This window comes from Larus michahellis, chromosome 11, assembly GCF_964199755.1.
Source record: "Larus michahellis chromosome 11, bLarMic1.1, whole genome shotgun sequence".
NCBI lineage: Eukaryota > Metazoa > Chordata > Aves > Charadriiformes > Laridae > Larus > Larus michahellis.
Genome location: NC_133906.1, coordinates 1,977,106 through 2,003,826, shown reverse-complemented (window position 1 = coordinate 2,003,826; position 26,721 = coordinate 1,977,106). Strand labels below are relative to the sequence as shown.

The 26,721-nt window shown below is 52.0% G+C and overlaps 3 protein-coding genes across 3 annotated transcripts in view; all 3 read right to left on the bottom strand.

Annotated features, from left to right (window-relative positions):
- Window positions 1-26,721, bottom strand: part of LOC141749887 (protocadherin gamma-C5-like) — a 280,377-nt gene that overhangs the window by 128,741 nt on the left and 124,915 nt on the right. The window lies entirely within an intron of this gene.
- Window positions 930-25,875, bottom strand: LOC141749889 (protocadherin gamma-B5-like). The gene is made up of 3 exons (XM_074604151.1): window positions 25,250-25,875; window positions 2,811-4,922; window positions 930-2,163 (listed from the first exon to the last, which is right to left on the bottom strand). The coding sequence occupies exons 1-3, from the start codon at window positions 25,796-25,798 to the stop codon at window positions 2,092-2,094; spliced, it is 2,733 nt and encodes a 910-aa protein (XP_074460252.1). The 5' UTR covers window positions 25,799-25,875; the 3' UTR covers window positions 930-2,091.
- On the bottom strand, window positions 16,127-18,895 carry LOC141750018 (protocadherin gamma-A2-like). The gene is made up of 2 exons (XM_074604407.1): window positions 16,285-18,895; window positions 16,127-16,195 (listed from the first exon to the last, which is right to left on the bottom strand). The coding sequence occupies exons 1-2, from the start codon at window positions 18,715-18,717 to the stop codon at window positions 16,127-16,129; spliced, it is 2,502 nt and encodes an 833-aa protein (XP_074460508.1). The 5' UTR covers window positions 18,718-18,895.

The following is a 26,721-nucleotide window of genomic DNA, read 5'->3' as shown; positions in this document are numbered from 1 at the left end:
GACCCCACGCCGCCTCCCACGCTGCCATCAGGACACACCACAGCAGGGCTCGCTCCTGCCGGACCCAGAGCCTCCTCGCCGCAAACATCTCCGACGCGGAACCGCAGCCCGCCGTTTCGCCTCCCGATCCGTCTCGGAGACGGGTTCGCCTCTCCCGGGCGGTGCCGCCGGCCCCTCCACCTCGTTGCACTACGGCTCCGCACGGCCCGGACGCTCCGAGACCGCCCACCCGCCCGCCCGCCCATCCAGGCAGACAGCGAGCGAGCCTGGCCGCAGCGGGCGGGGCTGCCTGCACCCTCCGTCCTTCCTCTCGTTCCTCCTCGGTCAACAGCGGCGCCCGCAGCCTCCTCCTGGCACTGCAGCCACCCAGCGCTGCCCTTTCCCACAGGCAGCTCACGGCGGCGAGACACTCAACACGGACACATCGTTTCCCCTCCTCCGGGATTCTCCTGCGATGTCTTTTCTCCAGCCCATCTCTCCTTTGTTCCCCGAGGATCCCATGACCAGCAGGGAGGCAGACACTTACTGTGGTTGTGGTATTTCTACCACACGGGAAAAACGAATTGGTAATGGCGAGAGATGTACGGTAATATATGACGTGTAAAGTACTGCGACCCTTATCGCATTAATCCGACAGCACAATCTCGATCACGAATTGCACAGCTTTTTTTAGCGGTCGTGCTAAATGACGTTTCCCTCACGGTTTCTGCAGATCAAAAGGACGTCCTACAGCCACATTAGTCCCCACATCACGACTAAGAAAACAAAGCAACAATGAAGATCCTCCCTCAAAGGGAGGGCAGGGATTTCCGGGCAGAGCATTTTCTCTACGCCCTTCTTTTATTTAACGACGCATATTATTTCTACCGCAGAGGAAATATGACTTTCTACTGCAGAAAGATGTAGAGTGAAATATTTTTTTTGCTAATATGACGAGTAGAATATTATGAGTCTTATCGTATCCGTCCCAAAGCACAGACCTCATCAGAACATGTTGTAGCAGTCATGCCTGAATGATTGGTACAAGGACGGCAAAAGAAAACATGCTCTGCTATAAGAAAACGTGATATTCAGACCAACTCCGTCCCGGACAACGTGAGATATCGGGGTCACTAACCCACGCAGTCGGAACTTCAATAGTATTAATTTTAATTTTTTTTAGATTTTAAAAAATGTTTAACGTTTTTAATAGCGGTTGAAGAGATTGATGCTTATCAGTAAAGCATTCATCTAATTCATGTATCTTCATGATCGTAGGACATACGATCGTAGGATCGTATTCAACCAAATACTGTAGGGTGGCTGAAAACAAGTATGGCTGCACACCATAAACTGACATTTTGAGTTTTTCCTTGTCCGTTTATTTATGTTCTCAGGGTGGGTAGAGCCCCCCCCCTTCTAAATTGAATTACACTGAGATGTTGGTACATATACAGAGAAAGCTAACACTGGAGCAGGAAAGTTGAAGGACTTCAACGTGTGGTTTCCCTTTTGAAGAGCACACATTACATTTAATCGAGTAATTAGATAGCTTGAACGACCATGGAGGGAGATTGATTTTCTCACAAATGATGATGTAAGAGATTGATGCTCAGTAGTAAAGCATTCGTCTAATTCTTGAGTCTTCACATTGGTAGGTCACCTTTTCAAGCAAATACTGTAAGACGGCTAAAGGACAAGTACGGCTGCACACCCTGAACTATGCGGACCATGGACTTGGTTCAAGTGCCTAATTGCTGTCAGTTTGAGCATTTCCTCCTCGTTTTACCTATGTCCTCAGGCCTCCACTTGTAAACAGGAGGACATAACAACTGCTTCAAAAAGTGGCCAAGAGACCGAATTGCCCAGTCTAGTATTCCTCTGTAAGCGCGATCAACCTGGTCCAAGTACTTCTCTTTGGGAAAAGGGGAGCTGAAAAGAAGGGCTCTGAAACACTAAACGTGATTATTTTGTTTTTCTTGAGATCCTGTTCTACACCTCCACGTGTGTATGAAAGACAGATAAGGAAACGGTAAAAAAAAGGGACTACCTCCCGGATGGAAGAAAAAAGAACTCAGATAAATCATTCCTGGACAAAATTCATCCATCCCATTAATGCTGTAATTTCTGCAGCAGCAGGACTCCAAAGGACGAGAGGACACACGGTGGAAGAGGTAGAACATTCTGTAACAATGAAGAGGAACAACCTATAACTTCTCCACTCGTGGAGCCCCACTCACCCTTCTTTCGGACAACGAGCGTTCACTACATTTTCCGTGTTTCAGAACCCTTAATTTACCGCGTTTACCGTAACAAACTCGAGCAAGAGTTGTAGTCAAAACCTCTCATCTGAACCCATGACTAGCGAAGAACCACGAAGTGTGGCCACTTGATTCCTAATGTGAGTGGAAGGGGCATACCCTGTTCTTTCCTTCACGGAGACAAGGATCAGGACTTCCCATACACGCGAAATTAAGCCGTCCCATTAATTACTACTACTGTTTCTGCAGCAGCATTCAACAAAAAGTTTGGCAGCACTTTCTTCTTTCACTAGGGACAAGAGACCTGTCTCTTTTCCATTCATGGAGCTACACGGAAGTTCCCTTTCGGAGAACAATACCTAAAAACCGTAACCAAGGGGTTTCTTTCCAGCTATCAGCGAAGTCTAAGTACATGCCCAAACCCGAATGGCAGTTACTCCAGTTTTTCGTTATCTCACGGACACAAGGACAAGCCCTCCCCATCCATACCATCCCCGAAACACCAGGGGAACAGCCAAGGAGGTTCAGCACAGATCAAAGAAAACAGCGAGAGCGAGAGGGCTTACACACCTGCGGGGCGTCGGTGGGCGGCTCTCCCGCGCCGGCGCTGCTGCTCGGGCTCGGCTTCCCGCAGGGCTCCGTGCCGAGCAGCTCCTCCGCGGGCACGCTGGGCAGCGGCGGCGGCAGCCAAGCGCCCTCGGCCACGGCGCGGGCCGGCGCCACGCACAGGTTGTAGGAGTAGGGCAAGGTGCCCTCGCAGAAGTCGGCCGGGAAGGCGGCGCCGGGCACGGAGAAGCGCTGCGCGCCCAGGCAGCGCAGCACGGCGGGCGGCCCGGCCCGGCGCAGCCGCGCCAGCACGGCCAGCGCCACGCTCAGCAGGAAGAGGGCGGAGAGCAGCGCCAGCGCCAGCACCAGGTAGAACTGCAGCTCGGCCGGCGAGTCGGCGCCCGCCGCCCGCTCGCTCAGCTCCGGCAGCGCCTCCTGCAAGCTCTCGGCCAGCACCACGTGCAGCGTGGCCGTGGCCGACAGCGCCGGCTGCCCGTGGTCCTTCACCACGGCCACCACACGCTGCTTCGCCGCGTCCCTCTCCGACACGGCCCGCGCCGTCCGCACCTCGCCGCTGTGCAGCCCCACGCGGAACAGCGACGGCTCCGACGCCTGCACCAGCTCGTACGACAGCCACGCGTTGCGCCCCGCGTCCGCGTCCACCGCCACCACCTTGCCCACCAGGTAGCCGGCCTCGGCCGAACGCGGCACCACCTCGAACGCCGCCGGCAACGACGCCGCTCCTGACCCCGACGCTCCCGACCCCGACGCCGGCCAGAGCACCCGCGGCGCGTTGTCGTTGCGGTCCAGCACGAAGACGCGCACCGTGGCCGTGGAGCTCCGCGACGGTGCCCCGCCGTCCTGCGCCCGCACCGCCACCGCGAACTCGCGGCACTGCTCGTAGTCGAAGGAGCGCTGCGCGTACACCGCGCCGCTCCGCGCCTCCACCGACACGTAGGGCGCCGCGCCCGCGCTGCCGCCCGCCAGCCAGTAGCTCACGCGCCCGTTGGCGCCCGCGTCCGCGTCCCGCGCGCGCACGCGCACCACCGGCGCGCCCGCCGCGTTGTTCTCCGCCACGTAGGCGCTGTAGGCCGCCTCCTCGAACACCGGCGCGTTGTCGTTCACGTCCGACACCTCCAGCACCAGCGACGCGCGGCTCGACAGCGACGGGCTGCCCCGGTCCCTGGCCACCACCGTCACTCGGTGCTCGGACGCCTGCTCGCGGTCCAGCGCGCTCGTCGTCACCACCTTGTACGACCCCACCGACGACGACACCATCGACAGCGGCGCCTCGCCCGACAGCTCGCACCACACCTGACCGTTCTCCCCGGAGTCACGGTCCCGCACTTTCAACAGGGCCACCACCGTGCCGGCCGGCGCGTCCTCGGGCACCGGGCTCGACACCGACGTCACCGTGATTTCGGGCGCGTTGTCGTTCACGTCCAGCACCTCCACTTCCACTTCGCAGTGCGCCACCAGACCGCCCCCGTCCCTCGCCTCCACGGCCAGGCTGAACGCACGCGTGTCCTCGAAGTCCAGCGCCTCCTGCAGCCTGATCGTCCCGCTCTCCGCCTCCACCACAAACTTCTGAAGCACCTTGGCCGGCATTTTCCCGAAGCCGTAGGTGATGCGGGCGTTGGTGCCGGCGTCGGCGTCGGAGGCGGAGACGTTCAGCACCGTCGAGCCCGGCGGCGCGTCCTCGCGCAGGCTTGTGCGGTACCGGTCCTGCGCGAACACGGGTGGGTTGTCGTTGGCGTCCGTGACGTTGATGCAGAGCTGGGCGGTGCCGCTGCGGGGCGGATCGCCGCCGTCCACCGCCGTCAGCACCAGACGCAGGCTCTGCTCGCTCTCCCGGTCCAGCGCACGGCGCAGCACCAGCTCCGCGAACTTGCTGCCGTCCTGGCTCTCCTTCATCTCCACCTCGAAGTATGCGTTGGTCTCCAGCTCGTAGCCCTGCAGTGAGTTGCTGCCCACGTCCGGGTCTTCCGCTATGCCCAAGTAGAACCGAGCTCCAGGAGAAGTCAACTCGTTGATCTCCAGCTGGAAATTGTTTTGTAGGAAGTGCGGCGCGTTGTCGTTGACGTCCTGGATGGCCACCTCGACGTGGAAAACGTTGAGCGGGTTCTGCACCAGCGCCTCGAAGCTGACGGAGCAGGACGCCGACTCGCCGCACATCTCCTCCCGGTCCAGCCTCTCGCTCACGTACAGGTTCCCGCTCTCCCCGCTCACCGTGAAGTATTGCTTCTCCGCGCTGAGCCGCAGCTTGCGTGCCGGCAGCTCCGCCGGGCTCAGCCCCAGGTCCCGCGCCAGCGGCCCCACCAGCGAGCCTCTGCCCAGCTCCTCGGGGATGACGTACCGGATCCTCTCCGCCGCCGCCCGGCAGCACAACACCAGCAGCAAAGCGAGCAGCAGCACCGCTCGCCCCACAGCTCGCTGCCTGCTCTGCCTCACCGCCATTGTCTCCAGAGCTCGCCGCGCTCCTCCCTCCTGCCGCTGCCGTGGCTCCGGCTCGGGCTGCGGCTGCGGCTCCAGCGCCGCTCCGCGTCGGCCAACAGCGGCACCCGGAGGCGCTGCCACGACACAGCAGCCGGCCCATGCTAGCGCTCCCGGGGACCAGAATTTTGGCCGCTGTTCAGTGTCTGTCCCCAGCTTTGGGGTCTCTTTTTTTTAGAATCAAGAAGCACGGGGACACTTGATTGCTTCAACTCCTAAGGCTTTTTAAACTGAGATATGCTGTCAAGTACTTTTAGGTCATCTCCTTAAGTCGCCGTGAATAGTTCGAAGTAATTATTCATGGTAGAGCAAAACATATGCATGTATTCATGCGCCGCCACAACACCGCAGCCTTTTTAGTGTTTAGTGGCTGCCCCCAGCTTTGGGGTCTCTCTTTTGTTAGAATCAGGAAGCACGGGGGCACTTGCTTGCTGGAACTCCAAAGGCTTTTAAAACTGCGATACGCTGTCAAGTACTTTCAGGTCATGTCCTTGAGCCACAATGAATAGTCGGTAGTAACTACTCATGGCGGAGCAATAAAAAAAGCAACTCGGCTGCTCTTCATAAAATCCAGAAGGATCTATAAGAGGAAGAAACGATGGCATGGCTTTTTAGCGCTCTTTCAGGTATCTTCAGTTCTGCTTTCCTGACATGGGACGACTACCAAGAAGGAAGGATACCTGTTTCAGTAATCAATAAGCAATCAGGCACAGAATGAAGCAGAAGTTAGGGCTATTCTTTCATGATGGGCTGGCAAAGGGTTTCCATCTTCACTGCATGTCTTCCTTTTGCTCATGGAAGTCTCTGGCGTTTGTCACACTGTCGATTTATATTTTAAAGAGAGGAATAATCACTCTGAGAAATGTATCATCCTAAGACCAAGCTGTATATCTCTATATTAAGACAGCAGAACAACATTTACAGTTTTGTCATTCACAGAAGTTCCTTATTTTTTTAATCTCCATATTTGAGGGGCAGAAAACACGAACGTGCAAAGCCACGTCAAATCTTTCATAGAACCTTAGAATGGTTTGTGTTCCTTTAGAGATGATGCAGTCCACTTCTCTGCCATGGTCAGGCACATCCTTCACTAGATCAGGCTGCTCAAAGCACCATTACACCTGTCCTTTGACCCTTTCAGTGCTAGTGCATCCACAACTTCTCCGGGCAACCTGTTCCACTGCCTCAACACTCTCATCATAAAACAGTTGTTCCTTTTTGACCATTTGAAACCTACCCTCCTGCAGTTTAAAACCGTTGCCCCTCCTCCTATCACAACACACCCTGATAAAAATCTTTCTCCGTTTTTCTTTTAAGCCTCCTTTATATATTAGAAAGGAACAATAAGGTCTCCCCATAGCCTTCCGTTTTCCATGCTGAAGAACCTCAACTGCTTCTGAGCTAAATTGTCTTCTCTATAACCCTATGCAACTGGTAGGTTTACTTCTGACCCTCTCTTAATTGGCAAAAAACATCTCTTGAGAGGATAATACACTATGAGCACACAAAGAAGGGAGGTATATTTATTTGCTCACCAACATTCTGAGAAGAATAAGAAGGATTCTAAAGCGCATGAGTGATAATTGGTCAAAATAAAAAACAAGCTGTCATCTAACAAGGAATGGGTCAACAAACCTGAACTCATTCATACAGCAAGCTACCAGTGTGGCCTTAAGGACTTACTCTGGGTTATTTAGTGGGTGGTTTCTTTTTAAGAAACAATCGGCTCTCAGCAATTATATTCGACTCTGTGGCCTGCTCATCTCCCACGAACATGGAGCCAGATGTTTAAACAACATATTAAGGGGTCAGTCTTTTCAGAAAGGACAACAGATTCTCTTTTACCTTCTGCTTCATTTTCCTCACACACAATATTCTGTCTTACATGACTTTCACAACAGGAAAACCAGGGTCACAGAAAAAATGGCACAGGCCTTGGCACCAGGCATGAAATTAAGCCATTGCTCAGATAAAACCACATTAACCCACCTATTTTCCTGGTTCCAAGACAGCCTCTCACCTTCCTTGCTCTACATTCACAGCCTTTAATAACTCCACAGACAATATCCCATATTTTGTCTATGTGTCAGCCACAGGAAAAAAAGAATTTCATTTCAGGGAAACACAAGTAAATGTTCTAAGGGGCATAAGGGATCTGCAACTCAGTTCAAGAATTGGTCTTAAGTATCAGCTCGTAAACACCATCATGCACATGGGCACTTTGGATGTTATGTGACTCTGCAGCCATTAATGCAATGTTTACATCTACGCCTAATAACTAGCATTGTCAGGAAATGCTGTACCAGACATGGCAGGTCATTAAATGAGCAACTGCCTCACACATGCTTCAAATAACAATTCCAAAACCCAGAAATTCCTGTCAAAAATACCCTCCCATCCCCTACATTCACATCAATTTTAATATTGACAAAACGTCAGCAGTCATTTCACATTAGCAGGAAGCATGGATAACATCTGAAGATTGGTCGAGGCTGGGGAAACCTTTATACAACCAGGATAAAACTCCACATCACAGTCTTTCAAGGATATATAGATGGAAAGATGACATTTCATACAGCAGGTATTAGACACAGTGCCCAACCCTGAAGCGTGTTTGCACTTCCATGGTTACTGCTTGCAGACAAAATTCATCAGAGCGTTGTCATTCCCTTTCAGGAGTTTCTTAAAGGCAGCCTTAGTGTAAGTGACAGAGGCTTTGGCAGCAGGCGTGAAATTATACCATAGCCCAGCCCGATGGAGTGTACAACCCCCTTTCTTCCTGTTTCAAGGACACCCTCTCACCAATGTAGCATGGACTTCTCACCACGTGCATGCAACAAGCATAGCATTTCTTCCAGTGACACATTATCAGACACACATTTTAGGACACATTACCAAACACAGAGGGGCAAACCTTTACCTCTTCGCAACAAGAAAGGGCAAGAATGAAACCAGAATTCACAGGAAACCTCATGCAACAGGAAAGTAAACTGATGAACCCACAACTTCGCCAGCTGGAGTCCAAACTACTATGCGATATCCAGAAATAAGACACTTTGAGACCTATTTTCCATAGGCCAGGAAGAAACCCTGAGAACTGACAAAACACATGCCTTCCCTCCACCAGTACCTTCTCACACACAGCACCCCAGACACTCTTCTCAAACCATTCAGAGCTTGCATGGTTGTTGATCTTCCTAATTTGCAGATGGGCTCCACCCAAAGAACAGTTGCACAGACAACATCTCCTTGCCATGGATAATATTTGACTTCTCAGCTTCTGTATGTAACAAGGAAGAGCATTGCTTACAGTAACCCTTTATGGAAGCATGTCTGTGAAAGCTCTTTGCAGCTGTAAACATGAAAGACACCCACAGGACAGTCAGACAAATGTAACAGATGGCATCTTCCACACATTATCTCAAAAGGCAGCCCACCTTGAGCTCATCAAAACAAGGAAGGCAAGAAGTTAACACCTGCAAAAGGGAAGGGATTAGAATATAATCTTCTACATTATGGCACTTAGAGTCGAAACACAATTAAGGTATTTAGTAGGAAATGAGTACACAGTTGGCTTCTCCAAAGTTCCCCTTATGGATTTATTGTAAGTACATCAATAAAATGTTAGTTAAAAATTGATGACAACATGCAAACACACAGAGGAAGCACCTCCCAGGGCTCCCAATATCTCAGGCCAAACTTACAAGGGAAGAAGACATTCAGATTGTGTTAAATTACAGCTAGGCACTGAACAGGGAAAGAGGAAACCATCCCTCTTTTGTCCTTCAACAGCACATTCTACTAACATTCATAAGTTCCCACGACTCTCTTCGCACACTTGCATGGAGTTTTTGGCAAGAACATAGCCTCAAAGCTCCAACTGTCTAGAGGACCACAGACAGATTTCACATCTTTACATCTCTGAACTAAGAAGGAAAATAGATTTGTATGTTGACTACGCTTTAGAAAAAAAAATCAAGGTTCTATAAGTAAAAGAGGAGTTGTCCTCCAGGAGACATGGGGTCAGCAGATATTGTGCAATACAGTAATGCATTATAAAACACAAAGCCCCGATCTAAAGAAACTCAAGTCAAAAGTAACTCCAAAAGTAACCTGCTGCACTCAATCCAGCAGTCTGTATTGAAACGGGGGATTGCCCCGACACAGGTGCAGGACCTTGCACTTGGCCTTCTTGAATTTTATTATGGATGAAGTTCACTTCTGGGTCGCTTTCCTTCTCTCCAGTGAATCAACGGTACCACTCAACTTGGTGTTGTCTGCAGACTTGCTGTGCTATCACTCACTCCTACCATCTATGTCATTCTCCTGGGTTATACCACAGCCAGCAGTTAAGATCACGCAGCCTCCCACTCACTCCCTACTTGGGATGGTGGAGAGAATCAGAAGGGCAAAAGTAATAAGACTCATGGGCTGAGATAAAGACAGTTAAATTTTCTTTACTTAAAAGAAAATGTCATGCACACAAGCCAAGCAAAATAAGGAGTTCTTTCACCACTTTCTATAGGGAGGCAGCTCTTCAGACATCTCCAGGAAAGTAGGGCTCTATCACACATAATGTCTACTTGAGAAGACAAACGCCATAACTCCAAAAGTCCCACCCTTCTTTCTTCTTCCACCAGTTCTATATACGGAGCATGACGCCACAAGGTATGGAATAGTCCTTTGGTCAGTCTGGGTCAGCTGTCCTGGCTGTATCCCCACCCAACTTCTTGTGCACTCCCAGCCTACTCACTGGCGGGGGTGGTATAAGTAGCAAAAAAAGGCCTTGACTGCTTAGCACAACCAAGAACATCACTCTTATACCAACAGCATTTCCATCCCAAATCTAAAACATAGCACTACACCATCTGCTAGCAAGAACGTCACATCCATCCCAGATGAAACCATGACACTCATTGAGGAAGATATTATTGAGATATATTAAATAGTATTGGTCCCAGAATGCACCCTTGAGGAACACCCCATGCTACTGGTGCCCACCTCGACAGTGAGCCACTGACTATAGCTCTTTCCTATATTAAATACTATAAAATATGTGCTGCTTACTATATTAAATTCTACTGGAACAGATAGAAACAGGTCAGGTGCAATAATGTATCTTAGGCCAAACATATTCATCAGAAGGAATTGAAACTGCATAGTACCACAACCACGTACCAACAGACTAACTATGACAGGCAAGGAAATGACCATCAGTTCTTCTATAGCCCCCCCACCAACAGAGCTTCCCCAAGTCTTCTCTACAACCCTACACAACCTCCAGGCTGGCTTCTGAACCTCAGAATTGGAAAAAAACATATCATGAGAGTGTAATGCAGTATGATCACACCAAAAGGAAGATAGATTTGCTCACCAACATTCTGTGAAAAAAAAGAAGGCATGTTAAGTACATGGAGGAAGATCAGGAAGCACGGGGACACTTGATTGCTTCACCCTCTAAGGCTTTTTAAACTGAGATATGCTGTCAAGTACTTTTAAGTCATCTCTTTGAGTTGCAGTGAATAGTTCGAAGTGATTATTCATGGTAGAGCAAAAAAATTCATGTTGGAGTAATCAATAAATAATCAGAAAAAGAATGAAGCGAACATCATTGCAATCCTGTCATGTTGGACCTGCAAAGGGTTCCTGTCTTTCTTGTATTTCTTCCAGTTGCTCATGGAAATATTGGATGTTTGTCCCCCTGTTGATTTTTAGTTTACGGAGAAGAATAATCACACTGAGAAGTGTATCAGCCTAAAGATCATGTTTATACATCTATGGTAAGATAGCAGAACATCATTTACTTTTTTGTTTGTGACTTACAGAAGATGCACCTTTTGCCTCTCCATACTTGAGGGACTGACAAGTGCAAACCCTCGTTGAGTCTTTCATAGTATGGTTTGGGTCGAAATGGACCTTTAAAGATCATTTAGTTCAACATTTCTGCCATGTGCAATGACATCCTTCATTAGATCACATTGCTCAAAGCCCCATACAACCTGACCTTGAAACCTTCCAATGATGGCACATCCACTACTTCTCTGGGAAGCCTCTTCCAGTGCCTCACCTCCTTCACCATAAAACATTTCTTCCTTATGTCCAATCAAAATCTACCCACTTACAGTTTAAAACCATTGTGTCTTCTCCTGTCACAATAGGCCCTGATAAAAAGTCTCTCTCTATCTTTCTTAGAAGCCCCCTTCATATAATAAAACGGAGCGATAAAATGTCCCCAGAGCCTTCTGTTCTCCAGGCTGAAGAACCTCTACTCTCTCAGCCCTTCTACATAGCAAGCAGAAACTTTTTATGTCATTGTTGTGGTTTCACCCCAGCCTGTAGCTAAGACCACGCAGCTGCCTGCTCACTCCCAGGGCTGGATGGGGGAGAAAATCAGAAGAGTAAGAGGGAGAAAACTCATGGCTTGAGATAAACACAGTTTAAAAAGTAAAAGAAAAGGCACACACTCAAATACATGAGCAAAGCTCCTGAAACACAAATTAATTCACCACTTCCCATTGGCAGGCAGATGTTCAGCCCTCTCCAGGAAAGCAGGCCGCCATCAGGATTAATGGGAAGACAAACAACATAACTCCAAATGTCCCTCCTTTCCTTCTTCTTCCCCCAGCTTTATATACTGCACATGATGTCACATGGTATGGAATAGCCCTGTGGGCAGTTCAGGTCAGCTCTCCCAGCTGTATCCCCTCACAATTTCTTGTACACTGCCAGCCTACTCACTGGCAGGGGTAGCATGAGGAGCAGAAAAGGCCTTGACTGCTTAGCTCAACCAAAAACGTCAGTGTTTTACCAACACTATTTCCAACCCTCATTCAAAACACAGCACTACAGCAGCTGCTAGCAGGAAAGTCAAGTCCATCCCAGATGAAACCACGACACTCATTCAGCAAGATATTATTGAGATACATTAAATAGTATTGGACACAGTACAGACCCTTGAGGAATACCACATGTTACCGGTTTCCTCTTGGACACTGAGCCACTGACTATAGCTCTTTTGATGCAGACAGCCAGCAGATCCTTATCCATCTAACAGTCCACCTGTCCAACCCATATCTCTCCAACTGAGAGGCCACCATGCAATGGGACATGCGGTGGGGAACACCCTGCACATGTTCCCCCACTGATCCCTACTCTGTTCATGGAAACCTTGGCTGGGCTGGGTTGCCACTCTGCATTTTGAAGACTGCAGTAGAAATGGCTTTGCTTTCTTTCCCTACAAACAAGTGTGCCTCTGGCAGCACAGGTATGCACACAACAGCTGCCCTTCTTACAGCTGTGACCCTTCAAGGTGGGCACAGGAAGTGCCCCTGCACTCAGACAATTAGAAGCAATCTGACCTTCCCCATTTCATCAGACAGCCTGAGGACTGGCTCTAGCTCATGACAATCAAGGCAAGAGTTAAAAACAGATACAAATGAACAGAAAAGCTGTAATAATATTTCTTAGCCCAAACATATTGAGCACAAGGAACTGAAACTGCATAGTACCACAACCATGCACCTAACATAGTAACTATGACAACCAAGGAAATGACCATCAGTTCTTCTGTGGCCCCTCTGCCAAGAGAGTTTCCCCATGTCTTCTCTACAACCCTACACAAGCTGCAGCTTTGCTTCAGACCCTCAGCAGTGGCACAAGCATATCATGAGAGTATAATGCAGCAAGTTCAAGACAAAAGGGAGGTAGATTTGCTCACCAACATTCTGTGAAAAAATAGAAAGCATGTTAAGTACATGGAGGATAGATGTCTGAACTAAAAGAGGAGCACTCATCCAAGAGAGACTGGGGAAAATCTAACTATCAGCTTCTGGGGAATTTCCTCCCCTCTTTTATCACACACACTGTTACACAGAGATGGCACTTCTACTGACATCATGCTTTAATCCCCTCTCCCTAACACAACCAGAACACAAATATAACCTCACATCTCCTGCCTTCCACAAAAACAGAAGGATGAGCAAGAGGCACTAGCGCACAACACGTGGATAAATGAAGATATGCCACTACTTCAAACTTAACCTACATACAGAGGAAACCAGGAGCTGAACAAAATCAGATCAGGAAGGCAAGGAACCATTAAAGACAAAGTCTTGCAGAGAAGCTCACCGGGAAGTCTTCTCAGTCTTCACTGCTGGTGTTGAAATTCATCCCCCTGAGCACCTGCAAATCACTGATGTTTCAAGCACAAGTGCAAACCTAAGGTCTTCCTCTGGACTGCATCGTACAAGGGTACGTTGTATGAAATACAGATGGATAAAGGAGCTTTCACTCAGGAATTATGACCCTTCTGCCCATGCATCATCATTCTACGTGTCCTTTTATTGTGCAAATTCTTTATGGTTTTTCAGGACAGGGAATCTCCGATCACCACATGAATGGCACAGGCCTCAGCAGCAGCCATGAAATCAAACCACTGCTCAGCCAAATCCACAGTGACACACCTATTTGCATGGCTCAGAGCCAGCCTCTCACCCTCCTTCCTCTGCATTCACAGCCTTTACTTGACCACAGACAGTATCCAATATTTTGTCCAAACAGCAGCCACAGGCAAAAGAGCATTACATTCAGTGACACCTTAGGCAAACAGAGTCCATCAAAGTCCTTGTCTTGGCAGCTAAACAACTTCAAGGAATGAACGTACATTCCTCTTTCAGCCCAACAACCACAAGAGCTCTTTTAAGGTTTTAAAGGTTACAAGCCACAATGAGGCCCAGATTTACACCTGGACAATAACAATAATAATAATAGTAATAATAGTAATAATAGTAGTAGTAATGATAATAGTAATAATATTAATATTAATAGTAATAATAATAATAATAATAATAATAATACAACCCAAATTAAAAAATATGGAGAACAAGGATCACAACAAGGATTTCTAATTATACCACAGCAAACTTTTTCACCTGACCTGTCTCAGCACAGACAGAACTTTTCACCCTGACCAAACATCTTCAATGTGAAAATGATCTTTGCTGACAGACACCATTGAAGAAAAAGTTGCACACACAACTTCTCCTTACAGACAACAAGGATCGCAACATGGACATATGCAAAGAGATTTCTCTGCTCATCATACTCATTTGAAAAAATGACAAGTGTTCTCAAGGGCATAAGTGATTTGTAACTTCAAGAGAGACCCAGTCACCTAAGTATCACCCCAAAGAGAGCATGATCTGACACAGCGTGTTGGGCAACTTGCAAGACAGGTCACTCTGAAACTTTAATATAAAATCGACATCAGTGCGCAATAACTGCCACTCATGGGAAACATCATACAACAGGAAAGCAAACTGGTGAACCCACGACTTGGCCAGCTGGAATATGAGTAGTGTGATATCCAAAAATGAGACACCTTCAGATTCATTTTACTTAGTCTAGCAACAAAACCTGACCTTCCAAATTTGAAAATACACTCCAATGGGAGAAAAGATGCACAGACAACTTTTCTTTACCATGCATAATATTTGACTTCTCTCCATGTGCGTGTGACAAACAAGAGCATTTCTTTCAGTGATATTTTAAAAAAAAAAACCAAACATGTCTACGGAAGTCTTTCCCTTTACAGCTGTAAACATGAAAGCCACATACGGGACAGTCAGACAAATATAGCCGATGAGATCTTCCACACATTGTCAGAAAGAATAGCCCAGCTGACACATGCAGAAAGGAAGAGATCACAACATACTCTTCCAGATTATGGAACTTACAGTAGGTACATAATTCAGGTATTTAGTAGAAAACGAATACAGTTTGTTCTTCATAAAGCTCCCTTTATGACATTTCTCCTAACTACACAATTCAGATGTTAGTTAAGAAATGATGACACCCTGCAATGACATGGGAAAAACCACCCAGGACTCCCAATACAGCTGGAATAATATATGTGCTAGCAAAAATTCTTTGGGAAGATGCAATCGCATGACATCACACATGGACACTAAACAGGGAACACTGCAAATCTCTTGTGTCCTTCAACAGACCCTCACGAAGACTCCCAGGACTGTCATCTCCAACCATTCACAACTTGCATGGTGTCCTTTGACACTCATAATTTGAAAGCATATAACATCAAAGGTCCAGTTGCCCAGACCAGTTCTCTTCAACATGCACCAGAACCACCCGTGGACTTCACATCAATATCTTTACATCACTGTACTAAGACGGAACATATATTTGTCTACTTAACAGCCTTCCGGGAAGAAACATGGTGGTTTTAAATGTAAATGAGGAGCTGTCCTCCAGAAAAGACGGAGTCAGTGAACATCTTCACAGGGCCAAGCCCCCTCCTTACGTCTCCTCCCATACCTTGAATCTCTCCCCTCCCACCCTCCTATGGCTCTTGCCATAGCATCTATCGTCAAGCCAAGACACATCTAGCTCTCTTTCAAAGAAGTCAAACTTAAAAGAAAGGGAATCAGCAAAACATATCTCCCATTTCCTCCAATACCCCTTCATATGCAACTACCCAAGGACCTTCACAAATAGTCACAACTTCTACGGTTGTCCTTCATCTTCAAATCAGGCAGACAGACATCGACAAGGGACCAGTTGTTGCCCAGTCCCTTCCTCCACCCGGTGAACAAAGATCAAAGCACGAACGAATACAAAGACATATCGTTGCTCACCCCGTTATCAAGTAGAAACAGAAAGGCTGAGAAGAGCGGAAACGACGAGCAGCTGAGTTATACAGGGGGCCATTAACAGTCCCTTCCAAAACACTCTCATCCCATTCAAGCACAAGTGCGGTCTGGAAGATAGCTGACCCTGCTAATAACGAAAACTGCGTTTTGCTGATCATGCGATACATGGGTTCAGAAGAGCTAATCCTGACACATGTCGGGGACAAAAGGAGAAACGAAGCTTTGCCTTCCTTGTAACGAAACCTCATCCTACAGACAGGACAGAGAACATGGGTGGGAAAGGACAGAGAAGCGGGAGAGGGAGGCGTGGTGGAGCAAGCGTGGTGGGAGGAACTCACCGGGGGAGCGGCGGGGTCGGCGCGGCGGGCGCCGTCGGCGTCCTCGGCGAGCAGCGGCGCGGGCTCGTCGGGCGGCGGGCGCGCCGGGAGGGTGTCGCAGCAGCTGCCGCCCGAGAAGCGGAGCTGGCTCTTGCGCGAGTCGGCGGTGAGCGACACCTCGTGCGAGTAGGAGTGCAGGAAGGCGCGGACGCCGTCGATGCCCACGAAGTGCGAGGCCGGGACGCCGCGCAAGGCGCCGCTGCCCGCCGCCAGCAGCTGCGAGCGGCGCCAGCGCCGCAGGCGCAGCGCCAGCAGCAGCAGCAGGAAGGCGAGGAAGAGGCAGGACACGGCCGCCACGGCCAGCACCAGCCAGCGCGTCAGGCTGACGGACGGCTCGCCCGCCGCCGCCGCCGCCGCCGCGCTGCCCAGCTCCGACAGCAGCTCGCCCACGCTCTCGGCCAGCACCACCGTCAGCGTGGCCGTGGCCGACAGCGCCGGACGCCCGTGGTCCTTCACCACCACCACCAGGCTCTGCCGCGCCGCGTCGCGGGACAGCGGCACCCGCGCCGTGCGCACCTCGCCGCTGTGCAGCCCCACGCGGAACAGCGCCGGCTCCGTCGCCTTCGCCAGCTCGTACGACAGCCACGCGTTCTGCCCCGCGTCCGCGTCCACCGCCACCACCTTGGCCACCAGCGCCCCGGGCTCCGCCGACCGCGGCGCCAGCTCCACGCCCGCCCAGCCCGCGCCCGACGCCGGCGGCGGGTACAGCACCTGCGGCGCGTTGTCGTTCTCGTCCACGATCACCAGGCGCACCGACACGTTGCTGCTCAGCGACGGCGCGCCGCCGTCCTCCGCCCGCACCCACAGCCCCACCTCGCGCACCTCCTCGTAGTCGAAGGAGCGCAGCGCGTACAGCGCGCCCGTCTCCGCGTGCACCGACACGTACGACGACAGCGGCGCGCCCCGCACGCGCCCCTCCCACAGCCGGTACCGCACGCGCGCGTTCTGACCCCAGTCCGCGTCCGCCGCCCGCACCGTCAGCACCAGCGCGCCCGCCGCGTTGTTCTCGGCCACCCGCGCGCTGTACCGCGCCTCCGCGAACACCGGCGCGTTGTCGTTCACGTCCAGCACCCGCAGCGACAGCACCGCGCTGCTCCACAGCGGCGGCGAACCGCCGTCCGACGCCCGCACCGTCACGTTGTACTCCGACACCGCCTCACGGTCCAGCACCTCGGCAGTCACCACGCGGTAGTAGTCCTCAAAGGTCTTCTCCAGACTGAACGGGATGCCGTCGTCGAGCGAGCAGGTCACCTGGCCGTTGGGGCCCGAGTCGCGGTCCTGCACGTGCAGCAGGGCCACCACCGTCCCCGGCGGGGCGTCCTCAGAGATCTCGCTCAGCGTCGACCGTATCGAAATTTGGGGCGTGTTGTCGTTGACGTCTGTCACTGTGATCGTCACTGTTGACGTGTCGAAAAGCTCTCCTCCGTCTCTTGCCTGCACCTCCATTTCGTACGAGTCGCCTTCCTCGAAGTCCAGGCTACGCAACAGCGTGATCTCTCCCGTCTTAGGGTCCAGATGGAAAATCTCCGATGCCATATCCGTCACTTTCTTCAGGGAGTACTTGACGTCGCCATTCATCCCCTCGTCGGCGTCGGTGGCCGTGACGGTGAGCAGGGCGGAGCCCACGGGCACGTCCTCCGCCACACGCACCGTGTACTCCGCCTGGCTGAACACGGGAGCGTTGTCGTTGGCGTCCAGCACCGCCACGCGGATCCGCGCCGTGCCCGTCCGCGACGGCTCCCCGCCGTCGCTCGCCCTCAGCACCAGCTCGTGAAAGGCCGCCTCCTCCCGGTCCAGCGCCTTCGCCAGCACCAGCTCGGGACGCTGGTCCCCGCCGGGGCCCGCCTGCACGGACAGCGAGAAGTGCTCGTCACCGCTCAGCTCGTACCTCTGCAGGGAATTCCGTCCCACGTCCGGGTCGTGAGCCTCGGACAGGGGAAACTGCCAGCCCGGAGCTGTCATCTCGTTAAGTCTAAGTTGCGTTTCTTTCTCTCGGAAGCTGGGGGCGTTGTCATTAATGTCCCTGATTTCCACTTCGATTCTGTAAATTTGCATTTCTCCCTCTATTATCACCTCACAGCGCAGCACGCATTTCTCCACCAGCCGGCAGAGCTGCTCTCTGTCTATCCTCTCCACCGTCACTAAATGTCCCGTCTTCCCGTGCAGAGCGAAATACTGCGTCTTACCTTCGGAAACTAAGCGGACGCCGCGGTCTTGGAGCGCCGGCAGGTCCAGCGCCAGGTCCTTAGCTACGTCGCCCACGAACGAGCCCTTCGGCATCTCCTCGGAAACGGAGTAGCGCAGCTGGCCCCACGCCGCCTCCCACGCTGCCACCAGGACGCACCACAGCAGGGCTCGATTCCGCCGGACCCATTGCCTCCCCGCCGCAAACATCACCGCCGCCCGCCGTTCCGCCTACTTATCCGCCTGCCGATCGGCTCCGTCCCCGCTTCGCGCTCCTCGACCCTGCCGCGGGCCCCTCCGCTTCGCTGCACCACAGCTCCGTACCACCCGGACGCTCCCAGACCGACCGACCGCCCAGCCAGCCCAGTGAGCAAGCGAGCCTGGCCGCAGCGGGCGGGGCTGCCTGCACAGCTCCAGCCTTCCTCTCGCTCCTCCTCGGTCAACAGCGGCACCCGCAGCCTCCTCCCATCACTGCAGCCACCCAGCGCTGCCCACGGACACATCTCTTCCCGTCCACCGCGGATCTCCTGCGATGCCTTTTCTACAGACCATCTCTTCTCTCATCCTCGAGGTGATCACGGACAGCAGAAATTAATAACAAGCCCTCCGTTTTTGTGTTATTTCTAACGAACGGGAAACACGTTTTGTAACAGTGGTATATTATATCTATTAATCTTTCTGAATGTGACGTGCAAAATACTGCTACCCTTATCCCATTAGTCCGAAATCACGTTGTCTCCACCACGAATTGCACAGCTTTTTGAAGCAGTCTTGATTGAATTACTCCTTGCTCACCCTTTGTGGAAATCAAAAGGGCGTCATACAGCTAGATTAGTTCCCCACATCCCGACGAATAGAACAAAGCAACAAGGAAGATCCTCCCTCAAAGGGAAAGCGGGGATTTCCGGCGTTGCCTTTTCTCTAAGCTGTCCTGTTTTTTAACGATGCGTGTTATTTCTACCGCACAGGACAAATTACTTGTTATTGGCGATAGATGGGAAGTAAAATATTGTTTCGTAATATGACCTGTAGATTATTACCAGTTTCATCCCATTCCTCCAAAATCACCGTCCGCTTCAGGAATTTTTGTAGCAGGCATGCTTGAATCACTTGAACGAGGACAGCAAAACATAACAGGCTCTTCTATGCAAAACGTGATATAAACACCGACCACGCCGCGAAGAACCTGAGATATCAGGCTCATTAACACCAGCGGGAGGCACTTTGATTCTTTTCAGAAACCACGGTGTAATAGACTGATGCTTATTAGTAATTCATTCACCTAATTCTTTAATCTTTATTTTGGTAGGACACCTTTTCCACCAACTACTGTACGACGGCACAGGACCTTAAACTCTGTGCGGAGCATTTGTAAACGTGCAGATGGACTTCATTCAAGTGCCTAATTGCTCCCATTTTGCGTATTTCACTGTCGATTTACATATGTTCTCAGGGTGGGTAGAGCCCTCCCCTTGTAAACAGGCAGACACAACTCTTTCAACAAGTTGCTCATAAGTTGTTCAGTCTAGCATTCCCCTCTCAAGGCGATCAACCAGGTCCAAGCACCTCTCTTTGAGAAAAGGGGAGAGGAAAACAAGACAGGCTCTGAAATGCTAAATGTGAGGGGATTTTTTCCTTGACATCCTATTCTGTATCTCAACTTGTGTATGAAAGGCAGATCAGGAAGTGTAAAAAGAGGGAACAACCAAAGAATATGGAAGAACAGAAAAAGAAAGAGAGAGAAATAACTGCACAGGAAACTCGTAAAAGTGATGCCTGGACAAAATTCATCCGTCCCATTCATGCTGCCATTTCTACAGCAGCCTTCTTCAAAAATGCTAGAGGGCACATATCTAAAAAATGTAGGAAAAACCTCTAACTTCTTCATTCATGGAGCCGCACCCACCTTTTCTTCGTACCACAGAATTAACCACCCTGTTTGTATTATCCAGCTATCAACCAGGTCCCAGTAAAGCCGCTTTGGAAAAGCGTTCAGGAAGGAAAAATCACCTACCGTCCACCACACATTCCCGACTCCGTCATGAAGAACCCTTAATTTACCGCGTTCAGCGTTAATAAATCATTCCACAGGTCTCCGAATTCCTCCCCTTGATTCCTGCTGGGAGTGGAAGGGGGATACCCCATTCCTTCCTTCACGGAGACGAGAATAAGCAAACCCCAGACACATAGAATTAACCCTTCCCATTACTGCTACCATTTCTGCCATTTCTACAGCAGCAATCCCCCAGAAGTTGGGCAACACTCTCTCCTTTCGCTAGGGATGAAGAACCTGTCACATTTCCATTAATGGAGCCACATCCACGTTTCCTTTCTGAGTCCAATACCGAAAAACCATTAACCAACGGGTTTGTGTCTGGCCATCAAACAGGTCCAAGTACACGGTTTCGGAGAAAATTCCGTCAAAAAGGAAACATCTCCAACTGCAAATGCCAACCCCGAGTCTGTCACGCTGAATCGGCGGATCTCATTCTACGCAGTAAGGATTCGCCTTCACCCTTAATAACTCAGACGACTTTAGGCAGCACAAGAGTTGGAGACAAAACCTCTCAGCTGAACCTGAACCTGTGACCATCGAGAAACCAAGGAGTGCCGCTGGTAACGGCCTGCTCTGAATGGACGGGAGTTACCACAATCTTTCTTCTTTCCCCAGACAAACGGACTAGCCCTCCCCATCCACACCGACCCCCGAAATCCCAGGGGAATAGGCGCGGGAAAAACGAATTCGTACTGGCGAGAGACGTAAACTAAAATATGACGGTTAAAGATCTGCGCAAAGCACAATCCCCATCAGAAATTGCTTTAGCAGTCTTGCTTGAATGACTAGTACAAGGACAGCAAAGGATAAGAGGCTCTGCTGTAGAAAACGTGCTATTAAAATCCGCTCCGACCCGGACAACGAGAGGTATCAGGGTCACTAGACCATGCTGCCAGAAAGTTTTTTTTCCAGAAATCGCAATGTAAGAGATTGATGCTTATTAATAAAACATTCATCTAATTCTTGAATCTTCATGTTCGTAGGACAGCTCTTCAACCAAAAGCTATAGGATGGCTGTTCTCATGTTATGTATGTTCTCAAGATGGGTAAAGTTCTCCCTTTATAAACCGAATTACACTAAAATATTGGTACTTCTACAGAGAAAGCTAACACTGGAAAAGGAGAGATGAGGGACCTTAACCTGTGGTTTCCCTTTTTAAGAGCACACATCACATTTAATCAAGTAATTCGATAGCTTGAACGACCAGGAAGGGGTTTCGATTTTCTCAGAAATCTCGGTCTAAGAGATCGATGCTCATTAGTAAAGCCATCTAGTAAAGCCAATTCATCTAATTCTTAAGTCTTCACGTGGGTAGAACACCTTTTCAACCAAATACTGCAGGACGGCAGAGGACAAGCACGGCTGTTGACCCTACACTCTGCGCGGACCATTTGTAAATGTGCAAATGGACTCAATTCAAGTGCCTAATTGCTCTCCTTTTGAGTATTTCCTTCTGGTTTTGGATATGTCCTCAGGCTAACTAGAGACCTCCGCTTGCAAAGAGAGAGACACAACTGTTGTAAACAGTGGCCAAGAGATCAAATTGCTCAGTCTAGTATTGCCCTGTCAACGCAATCAACCAGGTCCAGGATCTTCTCTTTGGGAAAATGGGAGCTGAAAAGAAGACAGCCTATGAAATACTAAATGCGATTTTTTTTTTCTTGAGATCCCGTTCTACACTTTCGTTTCTGCCTTCAGCTGGTTATGAAAGACAGATCAGGAACGGGAAAAAAAGAGGGAACTACCACCCAGGTGGAAGAAAAAAAAAGAGAAATCACAGCACAAAGAGCTCCGAAAAATCATCTCCGGAAAACATTCATCCGTCCAACTGATGCTGACACTTTGCAGCAACCTTCCTCAAAAAGATGAGGGGGCACACGGCAAAAGAGGGGGAAAGCGGGAACATTCTGTAACTGTGAGGAGGAACAACTTGTAACTTCTCCATTCATGGAGCCACAGGCACCTTTCCTTTGGGAAACAGCATTAACCAGCGGCTTTGCATCCAGCTATCAACCAGGTCCAAGTACAGCAGTTACAGAAAAAGCGACCAGAAAAGAAAAATGCCTAAACAAACGGTTCACCGCGGTTTCCGTCATGCAGAATCCTTAATTTCCCGCGTTCACTGTTACGTGAACACGTGAAGAACAAGAAGTGCCGCCGCTTGATTCTTGCTGTGAGTGGAAGGGAGAAATCCCGTTCCTTCCCTCACGGACAATCGGATCAACGCTCCCCAGACACACAATGTGAGCCCCTCGCACTACCGCTACCAGTTATGAAGAGGCAGCAATCTGTCTCTTTTCCACACACGGAGACACATGTAGGTTGCCTTTGAGAGTCCAATATTGAAAAACCATTAACCAACGTGTTTGTGTCCATCTCTCACCCGGGTCCAAGTACACACAGTTTTGGGAAAAATATATCAGAAAGGCCACATTTCCAACTGCAAGAGTCAGTCCCGAGTCTGCCATGCAGAAGCAGCGGATCTCATTCTACACAGTACGGATTCGCCTTCACCGTTACTAACTCATACGATTTTAGGCAACACAAGAGTTGGAGACAAAACCTCTCAGCTGAACCTCAACCCATGACTGAAGATAAACTAAGGAGTGCAGCCGCTAACGACCTGCTCTGAATGGAATAGAGTTATGCCAGTCTTTCATTTCTTCACGGACACAAGGACCAGCGCTCACCATTCACACCAGCTCCCATCCACTCCATCCAATCCCAGGGGAACAGGCACGGAGGTGCAGCACAGATCAAGAACAACCGAGAGAGGGCTTACACACCTGCGGGGCGTCGGCGTCGGTGGGCGGCTCTCCCGCGCCGGCGCTGCTGCTCGGGCTCGGCTTCCCGCAGGGCTCCGCGCCGAGCAGCTCCTCCGCGGGCACGCTGGGCAGCGGCGGCGGCAGCCAAGCGCCCTCGGCCACGGCGCGGGCCGGCGCCACGCACAGGTTGTAGGAGTAGGGCAAGGTGCCCTCGCAGAAGTCGGCCGGGAAGGCGGCGCCGGACACGGAGAAGCGCTGCGCGCCCAGGCAGCGCAGCACGGCGGGTGGCCCGGCCCGGCGCAGCCGCGCCAGCACGGCCAGCGCCACGCTCAGCAGGAAGAGGGCGGAGAGCAGCGCCAGCGCCAGCACCAGGTAGAACTGCAGCTCGGCCGGCGAGTCGGCGCCCGCCGCCCGCTCGCTCAGCTCCGGCAGCGCCTCCTGCAAGCTCTCGGCCAGCACCACGTGCAGCGTGGCCGTGGCCGACAGCGCCGGCTGCCCGTGGTCCTTCACCACGGCCACCACACGCTGCTTCGCCGCGTCCCTCTCCGACACGGCCCGCGCCGTCCGCACCTCGCCGCTGTGCAGCTCCACGCGGAACAGCGCCGGCTCCGACGCCTGCACCAGCTCGTACGACAGCCACGCGTTGCGCCCCGCGTCCGCGTCCACCGCCACCACCTTGCCCACCAGGTAGCCGGCCTCGGCCGAACGCGGCACCACCTCGAACGCCGCCGGCAACGACGACGCTCCCGACCCCGACGCTCCCGCCGCCGGCGGCCAGAGCACGCGCGGCGCGTTGTCGTTGCGGTCCAGCACGAAGACGCGCACCGTGGCCGTGGAGCTCCGCGACGGCGCCCCGCCGTCCTGCGCCCGCACCGCCACCGCGAACTCGCGGCACTGCTCGTAGTCGAAGGAGCGCTGCGCGTACACCGCGCCGCTCCGCGCCTCCACCGACACGTAGGGCGCCGCGCCCGCGCTGCCGCCCGCCAGCCAGTAGCTCACGCGCCCGTTGGCGCCCGCGTCCGCGTCCCGCGCGCGCACGCGCACCACCGGCGCGCCCGCCGCGTTGTTCTCCGCCACGTAGGCGCTGTAGGCCGCCTCCTCGAACACCGGCGCGTTGTCGTTCACGTCCGACACCTCCAGCACCAGCGACGCGCGGCTCGACAGCGACGGGCTGCCCCGGTCCCTGGCCACCACCGTCACTCGGTGCTCGGACGCCTGCTCGCGGTCCAGCGCGCTCGCCGTCACCACCTTGTACGACCCCACCGACGACGACACCATCGACAGCGGCGCCTCGCCCGACAGCTCGCACCACACCTGACCGTTCTCCCCGGAGTCCGCGTCGTTTACGTTCAGGAGGGCCACCACCGTGCCGGCCGGCGCGTCCTCGGGCACCGGGCTCGACACCGACAACACCGTGATTTCGGGAGCGTTGTCGTTCACGTCCAGCACCTCCACTTCCACTTCGCAGTGCGCCACCAGACCGCCCCCGTCCCTCGCTTCCACCACTAGCGTGTAGCCTCGCGTGTCCTCGAAGTCCAGCGCCTCCTGCAGCCTGATCGTCCCGCTCTCCGCCTCCACCACGAACTTCTGAAGCACCTTGGCCGGAGCTTCTTGGAAGCCGTAGGTGATGCGAGCGTTGGTGCCGGCGTCGGCGTCGGAGGCGGAGACGTTCAGCACCGTCGAGCCCGGCGGCGCGTCCTCGCGCAGGCTCGCACGGTACCGTTCCTGCGCGAACACGGGTGGGTTGTCGTTGGCGTCCGTGACGTTGATGCAGAGCTGGGCGGTGCCGCTGCGGGGCGGATCGCCGCCGTCCACCGCCGTCAGCACCAGACGCAGGCCCTGCTCGCTCTCCCGGTCCAGCGAACGGCGCAGCACCAGCTCCGCGAACTTTCTGCCATCCTGCCTCTCTTTCACCTCCACCGCGAAGTACCCGTTGGCCTCCAGCTCGTAGCCCTGCAACGAGTTGCTGCCCACATCTGCGTCCTCGGCGACGCCTAAGGCAAATCGAGCGCCGGGAGGAGTCAACTCGCTGATCTCTAGCTGGAAATTGTCTCGCAGGAAGTGCGGCGCGTTGTCGTTGACGTCTTGGATGGCCACCTCGACGTGGAAAACGTTGAGCGGGTTCTGCACCAGCGCCTCGAAGCTGACGGAGCAAGAAGCCGACTCGCCGCACATCTCCTCCCGGTCCAGCCTCTCGCTCACGTACAGGTTCCCGTTCTCCCCGCTCACCGTGAAGTATTTCAGCTGCCTGTTAGCGGCAGACGCCACCCGCAGCTTGCGTGCCGGCAGCTCCGCCGGGCTCAGTCCCAGGTCCCGCGCCAGCGGCCCCACCAGCGAGCCTCTGCCCAGCTCCTCGGGGATGGCGTACCGGATCCTCTCCGCAGCCGCCCGGCAGCACAACACCAGCAGCAAAGCGAGCAGCAGCACCGCTCGCCCGAACGGTCGCCGCCGGTTCTGCCTCACCGCCATTCTCGCCAGAGCTTGCCGCGCTCCTCCCTCCTGCCGCTGCCGCGGCTGCGGCTCCAGCGCGGCTCCGTGTCGGCCAACAGCGGCACCCGGAGGCGCCGCCACGACACCGCAGCCGGCCCATGCCCCCGCTCCCGGGGACTTAGTAGTTTGGCCGCTGTTCAGTGGCTGCCCCCAGCTTTGGGGTCTCTCTTTTCGTTAGAATCAGGAAGCACAGGAAGATTTTCTTGCATTAACTCCAAAGACTTTTAAAACTGAGATGTGCTGTCAAGTACTTTTAGGTCATTTCCTTCAGACGCAATAAATACTCTGAAATAACTATTCGTGTCAGAGCAATAAATAAAGGAACTCAGGTGCTCTTCATGAGTCTAGCCGCAACCATAATAGCAGGAAGCTATTTTATAGCTAGCAAAGTCTTTAAGAGCTTTCTAGCATTCTGTCAGTTACTTTGAACTGTTCTTTCCTTACCTGGGATGAATACCCAGTTAGGTATTATAATATAGGAAATATTCTTGTTGGAGTAAAAAATAAGTAGTGAGAAACAGAAAGAAGCAGAAGTCATTGCAGTCCTCTCATGCTGGACCTGCAAAGGTTTTCTTTCTTCCCTGAATTGCTTCCATTTGCTCATGGAAGTCTCGGGTGTTTGTCCCCCTGTTGATTTTTAGTTTAGGGGGAAGAATAATCACACTGAGAAATGCATCAGTCTAAATATAATATGTATAGCTGTATGGTAAGACAGCAGAACAACATTTACAGTTTTGTTTGTGATTCACACAAGTTGCTCCTTTTGCGTCTCCATACTTGAAGGACTGACAATGGGAAAGTGCAAAGCCATGTCGAGCCTTTCATAGAACCATAAAATGGTTTGAGTCATAATGGACCTTTGAAGATCATTTAGTCCAACCCCTCTGCCATGTGCAGTGACA